This window comes from Rattus norvegicus, chromosome 3, assembly GCF_021556685.1.
Source record: "Rattus norvegicus strain SHRSP/BbbUtx chromosome 3, alternate assembly SHRSP_T2T, whole genome shotgun sequence".
Classification (NCBI taxonomy): Eukaryota; Metazoa; Chordata; class Mammalia; order Rodentia; family Muridae; genus Rattus; species Rattus norvegicus.
In genome coordinates, this window is record NC_141536.1 from 63889034 (window position 1) to 63904747 (window position 15714).

At 39.0% G+C, this 15714-nt stretch overlaps 1 protein-coding gene across 2 annotated transcripts in view; it reads left to right on the top strand.

Annotated features, from left to right (window-relative positions):
- Nucleotides 1-14462, top strand: part of Ppp1r1c (protein phosphatase 1, regulatory (inhibitor) subunit 1C) — a 109211-nt gene extending 94749 nt beyond the window's left edge. Inside the window, 1 exon segment of one of the 2 annotated variants that reach the window (NM_001109200.2) lies at nucleotides 6725-9121. In NM_001109200.2, the coding sequence (NP_001102670.1) occupies nucleotides 6725-6813 (89 nt within the window). In that variant the 3' untranslated portion in view covers nucleotides 6814-9121. 2 annotated transcript variants of the gene reach the window in all.
- Nucleotides 14463-15714: the final 1252 nt, after the last annotated feature.

Here is a 15714-nt window from a genome sequence, read left to right on the forward strand (position 1 = left end):
AAGCAAACAAAACAAAGGAAATAATAAAGATCAAAGCAGAAACAAGTGCAATCAAGACAGAGCAGTCAAGATCCGCAGAATAAAGTGTTGAGATGATAAATCAACAAATCTCTATATTTCCGGATTAAAAACAATAGGACTCATGCAGATAAAACCATAAACAGAAAGACAGAGAGAGAGAGATTACCAATGGTACTGTCAAAATACACCAGATAAAACAATAGAAGAGTTATGTCAATAGATTGCATGATCAAGTAGAGGAGAATACATTCCTAGAAACACACTGCTTGCCAAGACTGAATTATAAAATGATGGAAGATATGGTGAAATTTAAAAGACTGAGTCAGGAATGAATGGCCTCATATTGAGAAACCTTCATCCCAAGCTGAAGCCTGTGCACACAAGGAAACTCCGAGTTACCCAGATTATAGACATTCAAAGCTCTGCCTCACAGCACACTATTCTTTTTTTTTTTTCTTTCTTTTTTTTGGAGCTGGGGACCGAACCCAGGGCCTTGCGCTTGCTAGGCAAGCACTCTACCACTGAGCTAAATCCCCAACCCTTATTCTTTTTTTTTTTAAAGCTTTATTTACTTTTTTACTCATTCACTTTACATTCACTGCTCCCTCTTGGTCACTCCCTCCCACAATCCTTCCCTTCCCCCTCCCCCTCCCTTTCTCCTCGGATTGGGAGGGGCCCTCTGGGTAACTCCCCACCCTGACACTTCAAATCTCTGTTAGGCTAGGTTCTTCCTCTCCCACTGAGGCCAGGCGAGAAAGCCCACCTAGAAGAACATATCCCACAGACAGACAACAGCCTTTGGGATAGCCCCCCGCTCTAGTTGTTTGAGACCCACATGAAGACCAAACTACACATCTGCTATGTGTGTGTGGGTGGCTTAGGTCCAGTCCCTGCTGTCTTCACAGAGGACAACATGCTCCTGTCTGTGCATGGAGTATCATTAATAATGTCAGGGGTTGGTGCTTGCCGATGGAACTGGTCTCAAGTGGGGCAGGTTATTGGTTGGCCATTTCCTTAGTTTCTGCTCTATTGCTCTACCCTGCATTTCTTGTAGACAGGATAAATTTGAGGTTGAAAGTTTTTTGGGTGGGTTGGTCTCTCTATTGCTCCACTGGGTTTCCTGTCTGGCTACAGGAGGTGGCTTTTTCATGTTCCATATCCCCAATGTTGTGAGTCACAGCTAAGATCACCACCATTGATTTTAGGGTGTCTCCCTTATCCCAGTTCTCTGTCTCCTCCTGGAGATGCCCCTTCCCGCCTCATCTCTGTCAGTTGTAGTTTTCCATTCATTTTCATGGCCATCTAACCATCTCTCCTGTCATTCCTCACACCTGATCCTGCACCCCCATCCCCCTCACCATTTCCTTTCCCTTCCACTTCCCTCCTTCCATCTGCCTCTTATGATTATTTTATTCCCCTTTCTACATGAGATTCAAGCATCCTCACTTGTGCCTTCTTTCTTCTTTAGCTATGGATATCCTGTATTTTATGGCTAATATCCATTTATAAATGAGTACATACCCTGTATGTCCTTTTAGGACTGGGTTACCTCATTCATGATGATATTCTCAAGTTCCAGCCATTTGTCTGCAAAACTCATAATGTCTTTGTTTTTAATATCGGAATAGTATTCCATTGTGTGGATGTACTGCATTTTCTTTATCCATTCTTCAGTTGAGGGGCATCTAGGTTGTTTCCAGTTTCTTGCTATTATGAATAAAGCTGCTATGAACATAATTGAGCAAGAGAGCACACTAAACTAATTTTAGAGTAGTTTTAGGCTTGCAGAAATAAGTGAGCAAAACATACAGAGTCTCCCATAACTTTTCTTCCTATACTTGGACCATACATAATCCCATTACCTTCATCCAGCACTGTAGTGGCACCTGTTATGCAAACAGTGTTTGCACAAACACCAGGCTTGCCACTAACCAGCTGATTGCTCTATACACAGCTGTCTAAATTGCTATCCCGCACTCTGGAGCGCAGTGTTACCCATCAGCATCACATACTGTACTCATCTGTAACACTTTTCTACTAAATTAAATCATCACCCCTAAGCCCACATCCTATCTGATCTCTACTTTTGTATAGTTCCCAGATGGGGCTTATTATATTTAAATCAAACTGCTTAGTTCTGTCTCTGAAGACTAAATGAGCACATTTTTTATGTCTAGAGTCCGGTCCAGAGGTTTGGATACAACAGAAAGATCCCTCTATTCTTATAACTTGATCGGTATTTGTAAAGTGGTTATATTTAAAGAGTGTCTACAAGTTAGGTTAAATTCAACATTTTTTTTGACAACAGATTCCACTAAAACCAAGATTATGGAAAAGGTTACATTGAAATCTGCTTTACACAGGTCTTTGAGGATGAAAATAGCCCCTTGAACTTGAATCACTGTGTTTTTCTCATGGTTCTAACTTAGTAAAAATTCACTGATAGTGGAATAACACTCTTGTAACTCAGGCAAAGTGACCGCTCCAGTAGGTGCAAAGGACTAAAGTTTGTGCCTTAGTTCATCCAATGTTTTCTTGGTGAAACTAACTAGGAAACGTCACTTCTTCTTTAAACTGGAGGGATCTGATTGGTTGGTACTTCTACTTATAATTATTTGGAGATCAGAGACCTTGTCAAGATCTGTTGAAAATTATGGGGCTTTTTCCTTGAAAAGGTATAAATACAATTAAAAAAGTTAGACTTTTAAATGGATAATGTGTGCTCCAAAATATACTTACAGATTCCCTAGAGGAGTGTAGAATGATTGCTAAGACCTAAAAGAATGTGCTTTTACAAAAACAAAACCATACGAAAGAAACCAAACCAAACAATAACCACAACAGAAACAACAAAAAATAACCAACCAACCAACCAAACAAACAAACAAACAAACAGCTCAAAACAAACAAACTCTAATTTTATATTTACCCAATGCACTTATGAATTTATTTTTATAATGTGCATTTGAGCTGAGCATGATAGTTCAAGCCCACAATCCCAGCATTATTCAGGAAGCCAAGGAAGAATATTTCCATAACTTCAAATGTAACTTGGGCTACATAATAAGTTCCAGACCAGACTGTATTCAGTGTAAGACCCTTGCTCAAAAATTAAAATCAAAACAAACAAAAATCACTGATAGATTTTGCTAAATGAACAAGAGATTTGGGGTCCAACTTCCCTGTATTGAACATAACCCACTTCTTACCTCTTTGTGAGCCCATGACCCTCTGTCTACCAATAACTGCTATACAGACTTGCTTTGACTTTCCTCCAATATTCTAGAAATTCAGAGTCTTTGTTATTTTCTCTTGATTTTTCTGGATCCTGAACTTTCCATTCTCATGTATAGTTCCTATAGAAGAATTCTTCTGATATATGCAGTCTGCAGGCAGCAGACCAAGTCTCTTTTCTAAACTACTGACTCTGTCATTGGGAACATCCCTATTAAGCCACATTCTCTTCTCCTGGCAACAAATATCCCTATAGTCCTACAGTGTCATGTGAAAACTGGTCATCGAACTACAGTCAGTCAAAGGAGCCCTATACTATTTTTTTTTGAGACATCGTCATACTATATGTCCTTAGCTAGCCTAGAATTCACTATTTAGACCAAGTCGAGTATAAACTGGGTCGGTTCTCCTGTCTCTGCCTATCAAACAACCTGCTTCACAGAGGTAAGAGGGATATCACGCACAAGCACTGTCCGTGGCATTGGTTCTGTTTTGACTCAGTCTACCTTGCTTGCCTTCAACTCTACTTTCTTCTTAAGTTCACAGATGCATGCTATAGAGCCTTGTCTTATGTATGATCCCCTTTCTGTGTGATCATGTTACTGTGGGACAGGCACCTCCATTGTGCTTTCTGAGGCGCCTTTGTCTCCTGCCTGTGCGCACTCCGACTGAGTCTACACTTGTCCTGGCTTCTAACTAAAATGTGATCCATCATAGGCCGTGTACAGGGAAAGGCAGTTCTCACGTACCTCTCAGCATCAATGCCTCCTGAATAGTTTATGCTCTATCTATGGGGTTGCACAAATGTTGAATGAGTATTTAAAGGTTATTGAGACACAAATCATGCATGAAAGCTGTGTGGAGAAAGGCATATAAGATATACACCAGCAGACTCCACACTTTAGTTTCAATATCACTGGACCTATAACCAAATGAATCCTGCTGATGGGTAACTGGAGAAGAGTGATTCAAAGAGGTTTCCAGACAGAAGCTAATAAACTATACATTTCAACTGAAAAAAGGCATGATGGCAAGCTGTATAAAAACAATAACAACAAAAGGTGGAAGGTGTTCTACAGGACCTCTCTGTGCTGACATGTATCCAGTTCTGCCTCCTCAAAGCTTTTCCCCGGGGAACATTTCATTTTAAAGTGGTTTTATTTCAGGAAGAGTACGTCTCATATACATTTATGCTCATCATTATTATAAAAAACAAATACAATTCAAGTCAGGATAAGCAGACAGACCTGTACTCAGCTGTGGGCCTGACTGGCTAACAGTTAAGTATGCTGACATCTTGTTTTCTAGAGTTTTCCCACTTGCCCATATTAATGTCAATTAGATCATTACTATGTATTTAAATTCTCAAGCTCAGTTTCATTACCTTGTAGATGAACAGAACATGTGTTTGGGTCAGTGGTACTTTACCAAACTTGGGGAGGGACAGTCAACCTCTGCTCAGGAAACTGAGTGCCGGGTGACAGTAGCATGACACTGGACACCCAGCAATTTTAAGGGGCCTTAAGAGCCTCTGCACCAGGTTCACTATCAGTGCTGTAAACCTATGACACATCGAAGTGAATGGCTAGAAAGCATGTCTCAGAATCTTAGAAAAGTTAAAATTCAGCTGAGATTCCTTGACAATGGAATCTGTGGTTTATATACCCAACACACACAGAAGGGTGTGTTAGAACTGCCCTGAGAACCACGCACCCTTACAGCTCAGAGTGGATCACTTGTGTTCTCAAAATGTCACTGCCCCACCAGGTATTTCCATCACAGACTTCTGAGACTTAGTAAGCTATGCATGCAAAACTCCAGTGAGTGTCTGGTTGGATGCAATGAATTCCCTTCCTTTCTCCTCAGCACTTAGTCCTCTTTCCCATGTAATTTATTGTAATGAGGTAATTTTCAATTCCAAATAATAATTTTTCTCTATAGTCCTGTGCTAATAGGAATAGTGAGTGTTCTGTATATGCATATTAAAATGTCATTACCCCTGGTCATATATTTTTGCAAGATAACACGCCAAGTCCAGATATCATTTCTTGTCAAATTGTGCACTGAGTCTGATGGCAGCAGTGCATATGAATTCTCTTGAGTCTTGGTTTTACACAAAACATGAGCGATATCTTGCTTTTAATTTTCAGTTTTAGCTTGAATATTTTTCACGATTCTTAAAAAATTACATAAAACAATTGTCAAAAATGTAAAAATGTATAAAGACTGTCACATATGCAGATATCAGCTTGTCTGAACAGATTATAGTCAGCAGAACTTGAAGACAATTTTGCCTATCAAATGTGGATGAAGTAGTGATCTTGCTTTGTAATTAAAAAAAGAAATCAGAAGATAAATTATTGAGAAATTGGCAGGGCATATACTAAATTAATTAATTAATTAATTCAGTCAATCGGTTAGATTAATTGTTAATGAACACATACTCTCGGGTCAGCATCCAGCCTGGTATTCCAATGTGAATTACATAGTCTCTGCCATCAATGAGTTTTGTCTAATGAGACAGATATAACAAAGTTCTATAAGGTTATTGATGCAGAAAGGGTTAAGTGTAGCAGGTGGATCTGAGAGACAACTTCCTGGCTCCAATCAGGGAGTTGTGCTCTCCTTCAGGAGAGAAGAGCTGACATCAGGATGGGTGAATGGAAGAGAGAGTGTGAGGAGAAGGAGACTTGTTTTTGGCTTTGACAACAAGAGGGGAAACGCTTAGAAGCTTATGTGAGCCAGGAGTGGTCAGGGGATAGTTAGAGCAGAAATTACTAGGAAAGGTAGAAAGAAAATCCTGTGAGAAACAAGGTCCCCCAGGTAGGGAGAGCCCAGATCATCTGAGCAGAGGGTATAAGCAAAGCTCTACGTATAGGCTCTTCCACTCCGCGGGCCCACTTACTGAAGAATTTTGAACAAAAGGGTTCCATGATCCAGAGGGTATGTTATGGTTGAAAAAAAAAGGGCAAAGAATATTGCGACTGTTACTTTCTTTGTTTACACATTACAAAAATGGCAGACATCCCTGTGGTATTATGACTTTGTAAGGCCTTCCTTGTAATTGAGTTCAGTGAGAGCAAAAGCAATATTTTCACTGAATGATACATCAGAATGTTAATAAGATCCAGAGAGTAGATCTTTAATTAACAGGGTTTAATAGACTATGATGCAATCCTTGAAGGAGAAGATGCAGTTATAAAAGACATCCTATCTCTAACGGAAATTTGTCTGGGTGTGCTTTTACTGCTCAGTGAATGAAAGGTTTTATGTAGGATACATTGTTGAGATTCTTGGAGAAACACACGCACGCGCGCGCGCACACACACACACACACACACACACACACACACACACACACAGAAAAGTTTTCCACTCCACATTTTTATTAACTCTTTCAGCAAAGCAGTAGATCTGCCAGGAATAAAATTCATTTGAATTTTGCACAATTTTTTTTTTATAATTTCAGGAGTTAAGCACCTGAAAGGCCAGAATGGATCGGCATTCCCGGAAGAAGAAGAAAGCGCAAGTGAAAGAGAAGAAAAGTGGAACCATTAATTCCCCATCTGTAGCAAGAGGGCTTCTTGGAAGTGACTGGACGGTTGACTCTTCTGAATATCCAATGGTACTCCAAAGTTCTGCCTCCAGCATCCTCTTCCGTCTCAGCTCCCACCCTCTCAGCAGTGCGGTCCTCATGGAAGCCTCCTTGACTGAACTGTGAAACCGAGTGCAGATCATCATTGTGTACCACTTGCAGCAAAGAATAGCACTTACTCTACCGCGATTTTTCTTTTAAACTACTCAAACCTAGGAATCTGCTACTATGTGAATGTTCTCACTTTGATACTGCCAAAAGCTTAACTCCTCCTGGCCTATGGTATGATTTACATTCTAAGGTCAAATGTAGAGAACATTACTCTAAAAGTACAAAATAAATACCAAATGTGCTTGGGACGAGTGTGAGTGGGGATTAATGGAAGAGGAATGTTTACGGAAGCTTTTAATAACCGCATTTAGCATGCTTCTGTGTCTAGATCAAACCAGAGTTTACTTCAAGAAGACAACGATGTCAGTTGTCTTGATTCAAAACACCACATCAGATATGAAATGATTTTCCTCCAACAGTGCATTAACAGCTACTTAAAGAAACAAATGTCTCTTTATTTTCTGAGCCGTCCAATGTAGGCTCCTCAGCACCATCTAATCATTGAAAAGGAAATGCTAAATTTATAATAAAACATGGTAAATCTCTTCTGCTTTCTCTTTTTTCAACTCTTTAAAATTAAGCCATCTATAATGTATCTATAATGTATTTTGTTTGTCTGGGTTAGTCTGTTTTCTGTTGTTTCTTTTTGTTTTCTTGGTGCTAGAGAATGAACCCAGGGCTTTGAACATGTACATATTCCTCTAGACTCTGTCCTCAGTCTTACTGCAGTTTAATATATTCCGAGTGTTTTATTATTCTTCTCTGTGAGAGAATAAATACTGTCTTATTAATTCAGCCATAGACTCACCTATTAATTCGACGACTGCTTTTTGTGGAGTTTTAAAAAATCACTGTAACTTTTAAATTAGTGTTACATCATTTCATCTTTCCCTTTCCTCTCAGCAAATCCTTCTACATACCACCCCTCAGCCCTTTTCAAGTTTGTTGCCTTTCTTTTCATTAATTGTTGGTATGTATATATCAACAACTATTTTGAATGAGTTTTTCCTAGGATGTTACTCTTTTGGGAGCCATGAAAATAAAGGATAGTTTATTTCTTCTCTGGAGCTGGGGGTATAGTGAGGTTTTATAAGACAGTGGGTGTTTGTCAGAATGACTTTAACTCAGATTTCTGGCCGTTAGCTAATTTTAATTATTCATGGTATATGAATGCACAATTTAGTGGGGATAGGTAATTTTGCTTCTACATTGGTTTTTAATGAGATTGAAATGTTTCATGAATATGAAGGAAAATCCATTGAAAACCATTAAAGCAAGAGGCTGGTTATATATGTCAGTAGGTAAGAACACCTGTTGCCAAGGATAAGCTTAGTAGAAACCTACATGACAGGGGGAGAGAACCAATTGTCTCTCACTTCCGGAGAGGCATTGTCCTCTCACTTTTACCACACACCTTGGTATGTGGGACACACACACACACACACACACACACACACACACACACACGCACACACACTAAATAATCATAAAAAAATTAAGAGAACATTAAGAACGGGAGAAAATAATAAAATGTGAAATTTACTATAAATCTTAAATAAGATTGTTTTTAATTTGAAATTTTATAATGTGCTGATTAAGATATTATTGCATATTATTCCCCAGTGTCCATCCTGTCCTCTGCTTTCCTCTTCCTCTTCCTCCTCTTATCTTTCTCTCTTCTCTCCATGTTGTCCTTGCTAAATCAATAAACCTTTAGAGTTTATTGCCACCTGCTATGGAGTATTTTTCTTCCCAAGTTCCTCTCTACTGAAAACATCATTAAGGTTGTATTTCTTGTAAATGCTTTTGGGTTTTTTGTTTCCAGAACATTCCTGACATCCTCTGAGAGGGTTTGAGACTCGCTGGGGGGCACTAAGAGAAACAATAGCCACCTTTCCCCCTTTTCTTGAATACGGACTTTTATAAGTGCACCCCTCCCCCACCCCAGGCAAACAGGAGGAATCTGAAGCTCTCTCTGACGTTGTGTGATCCTCTGAGGACAGGAGCAGCCTGACTTCTAAGCTTCTTTCTTTTGCTCTCTGTTGTTAATGGTATCAAACCATAAGGTGCACATTTTCCTTGTGGAAGGTTGTTTCTTCCATCCCTTTGTTCACTCTCAAAACAAACCAATTACAGTTTAAAGCTTACGTTTTGCTTGGGAAATGGGACGTTCTTGCAGTTTGAAGGAGGCTGGAGCTGAGATGGTGAACTTTCAATTTCCTTTTCATGCACTTACAGTCTACACTGAAAGCCTCTGTCTGTTTCCATAAGGAGACAATGTGGCTTTAGTTCGGGTGAACAGGCAAGGGAACTGTCTGACCCATAAGCCCTTCAAATTTTATATTTGCCAAACCTCATTCATAAGACGATATAAAAGCTAATAGACAGGCTTTGAGTCACTCCAACATAGATTCAAATTCAACCTCCACCAAGTCTTTGTTTAAGTCTTAGTCCATTTGCAAAAGGGTTCATTCAGTTTTGAACTACATTGTTTTTGAGACTTGAATGATGGAAGAGCTATGAAATGCTTGGGTTAGCCAAGTAGACACTGCTACCATAGCTAAAAAAGATCCACAAAGCATCTGTGTAAACCTCACCTACTGTGTGAACTCACCTACTGTGTGAACTCACCTACTGTGAGAACCTGGAATGCTGGAATGTGGTCTTTTGGTTGTCAGGGTCTAGTGATCAGCTTTCACACACTCTCTAGCAAGTCAGGGTCTAGTGATCAGCTTTCACACACTCTCTAGCAATTCTGCCCATGTCTCAACTCATCAATGGATTAGCATCTCTGTGCTAGACTGGCTGCCTCTGTGCCCCTACGAGATCTCTTTTCTTCTGCATTGAAGACTCTAGCATGACTTTATCTCCTTTCCTATGCCAGCCCTTCACATGTCAGGAAACCGCTTTCTAGACCTTTTCAGTGCTTAGGTAAAGCATCATCACTTCCTCCCAAATTTTCCTTGTCACCCCTGCCACTCACTTTGGGATCCTTGGCTGTTTGTGCTGGAGGGAGAAAACAGTAAAAGTTACAGATTATATTTTGTCTCTCCTACAGAAAAACAAATGAGGAAATGAATGCCACAGAGCAGGAAGCTAAGTCAGAGTATTCACTGCTGGATGATGTGAATTTGTAGCATCCTATAGTGGTCTGAGTTAAGGAGCTGTTCTCCAAAACAGAATTCTAAACTCATCCCTGTGCTTAAACAATTTTCCCATCATTTCACTTTGAATTTCCAATGTTTCCTATATTGTACGAAAGATATTTCTAGGTTAGCCATGATCAAGTTATGTTGATTTTATTCATAGGATAAGAATAGGTATAAATGTTCACATCTATGATTTTTATGGTGATTAATGTTTACAATGGGGACAATTTAAAGTGAAGGTATATTCCAAGTCCATTTAAAAACATATTCAATGACTGTAGTAATACCCCAAATCACAAATATGAGACAAAATAGACAATTCAGAGAACCCTAAGATTGATTTATTTGGATATTGTTGTAAAAAGCCACTTAAGTGTATTTCAGAGTTCATTGAATTGCATTATAGACTTAAGTCATAAATAAGCCACATACATCACCACTTCATATGCTTCTCATCTGTATCTAAGAGCAAGGTTCAAGTGCAAAATGGATAATAGGAAAATATAAGCAAAAGAGAAAATGGGAATTCTCCATTAGTCCCTCCCCCTCAGAGCTCAAGGAACCCTTAGGAAGAGGAGGATGAGGAAAAATATAAGAGTCAGACAGGATGGAGGACACAAGAGAACACGGCCTTCTGAATCATCTAAGAAAGCCTCATAAGAACCCAGAGACTGGAGCAGCAAGCACGGGGCTTGCACAGACCTGCACCAGGTCCTCTCTTCATATATTATAGCTTTCAGCTTGGTATTTTTTTTTGGGTGGGGGGCTCCTGAGTGTGAAAATGAATGGGTCTCTGCTTCTCTTGCCTGCTCTTGGGGCTGTTTTTGTTCTATCAGGTTGCCGTGTCCAACTTCAATATGATGGTTCTTGCTTTTATTTTTTATTTGGTCATCTTTTTGTTTTTATCTCTTAGAGGCCTGTTCTTTTCATATAGGAGACAGAAAAGAACTGGGTCTGGAGGGGAGGGAGGAGGAGGTGATGAGGAACTGGAAGGAAAGAGGGGAAACTATAATTGGATTACTAAATGAAAAGTATCTATTTTTAGTAAAAGGAAGTATGGAATAAAAAAGACTAGACTGAGGGAACATCTCCTTTATGGTAATTTATTAATTCTTAGAGAATTCCATACTGTGTGTCTTGATTATACTGACTCCCACTCCTTCCCCAGCTCTTCTAATTCCACTTCCTCTCTGCCTTTGTTTTATAAGAGAGACTCTTACAGCAGTTGCCTGCCAGCTCTCTGGCTATTATAATCTTTCTATGTCCTCTTCTGCTGTTTCGATTAAAATGATATCAAAAATAATGGGAGTTATTTTGCAAATAACCCCATAACTGGAGAGTGGTGGAGAGAACTTCCTACTCTTCAACAGTAAGCAAACGCAGTGAAACAATCCCCACAAGTGAATAAATACATTTAGAAAGAGTTTGTCATTCAACTGTGCATCTTTTTCTGACATTCATTTTGTTACACAAATATTGATTTAGTCATTTCCCTGTTTCATTTAACTGTCTTGTTTTATGTGGGTAATAGAGATTTGATCTAGTGATATAAAGACAAAAAAATGTATAAAGGAGGATACATGAAGCCTGAAGAACAAATTATGATCAAAATGCCACTGGATTACTCTGCTAATAAGTGCATTTTCTCCCTTTTTCTGACGATTAATATGATAAACTAATCTGTAGGGGATTAATGTTGTGACTTCTAAGAGCCTGTGACACTACTGTAATATCAGAGTCCTCAAGAATATCAGAACAGTAGGAGGTGTTCAGCATGTGGTTTTGGGAAACAGGTGCTAATTTACAAAAGCAGAAGGACCTGAAGGCTAAAAAAAAAAAAAAAAAAAAAAAAGAAAAGGGAAAAAGGAAACCAAACCTCAGAATGTTTGCTTGGTCAGCACATGAACTTTCCCTTGTTTTCCAGAGATGACATCACTGGGAAGCTTTAATTTGAAAACATCACTGAGAGACTGGAGAGATGGCTCAAGAGGTTAAAAGCACTGGTTGCTCTTCCGCAGGATCTGAGTTCAATATCCAGTCCCCACATCCAGCTCACAACTGTCTGTAATGCCACAGGCAATCTGATACCCTCACATTGACATACATTGCAAGCAAAACACCAATGCACATAGAGAATAAAAGGAATCATCAAAAATAAGGAAAACGTCACTGAGTTCTGGCTTACAACTTTTGTATAAAAGATGGGGAAGGTGAAGCCTGGAACATATATCTATATCTATATCTATCTATGCCTATATTGATATCTATCTATATCTATCTATCTATCTATCTATATATGTATGTATGTATGTATATATATCAAGAAATTTGAAAATCTGTCAGGGAATAAAAGCTTTTGGGGGCAAATAACAGAAAAATCAGCACATGATGGTGCCCAAGCTGGTTTCTGCCAAGCAGTGGAATGTTTGGGTTGGTGGCAGTAAAACGAGAGGCTGTCATTTCCTTTAATATTCTTTTGTTGTGACTAAAGTAGAGGGCAACAGAAAGAGGGAGGCCACAGAACGGAGGCCCTCAACTACTGTCCAGTGGCCACACAGTGTCAAAAGGCCATGCCTTGGTAAGAAGGTTCAGAAAGTAAATGATTTTAATTGAATTTTGTGCTCCAGCCCAACTACATAAGGGTTCTCATGGTGTGAGTGCTCCTTGGTATTGGTGAAAAGCCAGGAGCATCTGGTTCTCCACAAGTAGAACTTAGGGACTTGCCTGATCCCTGGGGCATGGAAGAATTAGCTGCTTGTGAGTGCTAAGGAGTTGGAAATATTAATAATCACCAGATCTTTGCATAGTATGCATAATCTTTGCATAAATATGTATAAGTGAGGGAATGTTTAATCTAGATCCATAGCTGGTTATAACAGTCTAAATAGTCTTAATCACTCCATACTGCTTGCACAGGATTGTCTGGTGTGGTTTTAAAAATATGCTTTGTGGCCAAAATTGTAGTTCATTTTTCAATAAATATATACAAATGTTTCTGACATTATGCACATTTATTACATGGTAAGGATATAGGTAATAATATTGCTTAGTTCTTTTAATATATTGTGTATTGAAGTGGTTGACATAGTCAATGAATAGACCAATTAATATGCAAATAACATTATTTCAGACAATGACACATTACAGGAAATACACGTAGTGTCTCTTCTTTACTACATACACACATTAGGCCAGCTCCTTACCCACTGTGGAACACCATATGCCTGGGAGATAACAGATGACTACACACAGGTCCTTCTGACCCTGAGTTATACGTTTCTCACATCTCATTCTCTTACAGGACCAAGCAACCAAGAAGAAAAGAAGAGATGGGAATAGTAAAAGGCAACTGCATTAGGGGAAGATGGATCAGAAGAGAAGAGGGATTGCCTTGTGTTATTATACGACAGTCAACGGAACCAAACTAAGTCATGAGTCAGAGATGTATACACACATATAGCATGTAATGACATAAGTACTGTAACTGAGTATTTTGTCTTTGAAAACTCGGTCTTAGAAAATGATTCTAAATTGTAATCTGTTTTTGTTTGTTTGCTTGCTTTTGTTCACGTTTTTGTCTTTGTCTTGTTTTTGTTTTATTTTATTTGAAACTTCTTCCAGGAAAAATTTTCAGCCACAAATCACTAACGGAATAATTTACTCTACTTACTGTGTGAACTGTTGCTATAAAATATTGCATACCAGGTTTTTTTCTTTTACAAAGATTTATGTGATGTGGTATTAAATTCTCTGGAATGTGTCTGCTGTGTTCTAGGGTATTTTCATTTTCTCCTCCAGGTGCAAAAAACAAGTTGATAACAACCAGAAGCTGGCTTGTCAGTACGGTACTCCTTCCTGCCTGAGCTTGGAAAAGTACTACACAAATGCACACGGCCCCAGCACTTCTACTTCTCCTCACAGACAGCTGACTGGACTGCCTTCTAAAGTGTTCTTCATATTTCATACATAACGTGGACATGCTTTTCAAAAATAGTTTATTATTATTTGGGCTGAACTATTTGTCAAGCTCCTTTCCTTGGTTTTACTTCCCTCTATAACTAGGAGGAAGAACTTGAATTGAGATAAATTTTAACTGAATTATTTTAAGTTCTCTCCTTGTGAAACCTGAGATCTCTCTCCTATAATGGGGAGGCTTTCAAACACACTTCCCTTGTTTCTGTTTCAAATTCCTCTGTGTTTATTTATGTTCTTGTTGCTTTTTCAAATTCCACCGGTCTTGATTCAGTTGAGCTCCACAGATCTTTTAGAAGGTTGCATGATTAAGCACTTGGGGTTGTAACAGTGAAAAAGGATAGTATTGTCCTTCTTGTAAATAGAGCTAGTAAACTACACTGGTTAATGTTGGTTTGATTGTTTACAATTAGTAAGGTGGCTTCACTTACTTTTCTTGGTTAAATGTGTTGATAAGATTCACTTTATAGATATGGAGACTTAACTCCACAGAAAAGAAATGACTCTGAATGACCTTGCTACTCAATAAGCCTTTCTATTTGCTTATGGTCCATGAGAGAAACTGTCAGAATTGTAAACACAGAAAAGACCACTTCCATTGGAACCATGGGCTCCCATGGTTCCTACAATGGCTTAGAGAATGACTCACAAACAAATCTCTGGAGTTTCAGGCAGAAAACACAAGATTCTTTCTGTCATGTGGCTGGCTGGGAAGAACAAACTCAGTTTTTTAATTCTTTGGCCTTGACTTAAACTAAAGTGATTTGTGCAAAATCCAACAAGTGAAACAACCTCTTACAACAAGATAGAAAGGTAGTAGATCTTCCTCTTCCTTTACCCCTTTGTCCTTCTCTTTCTCTTTCTTTTCTTCCTTTTCTTCTTCTTACTCATGTCTTTCTCCTCCTTATCTTGGTTTTAAAGAAGGAGGTCTCGCTATGTAACCATGGATGGCCTGGCACTCACTATGTAGACAAAGCTGGCCTTGATTGTTGAGATCCCCCTGCCTCTCCAGTGGAGTGCTGAGATCAGAGGAACACACCACCACTCCTTGCTTAATATTTCATTTAAAAATACTTTCTGTTTTCAGAGGGGTGGAGAGATGGATCAGTGGGTTAAGAGTACTTGCTCTGCATGCATGAAGACCTGAGTTCAAATCCCAGCATGCAGGTAAATGTCAAGGATGGTTGTATGTATCTATAACCCCAGCATTGGGAAATAGAGATGGGTGGATTCTCAAAGCTGGTTAGCCTTCCAGTAAATTGTGACACTCACACACACACACACACACACACACACACACACGCACGCACGCACACATACACACCCCCCACACACTCACACACACACTCATACACATGCACACACAGACACACACAGACACACACACACTTATGTACCCCAACACACACACACACACTCATACACACTCATACACACACACACACACATCTTTCAAAGTTTATTTTTAAAAATAAACTTGACTATCTTGAAAGGAGACTGTTGCTAAGTTTGGGCCAACAACCAGTAAGAACCACAAACTATGAATTTCAAAATAAACACGAAGCTCATTTTAAACATTTATTACTACTTTTCCCTTACTCTGCCAAGGACTTGAAATGTGATGATTTTCAC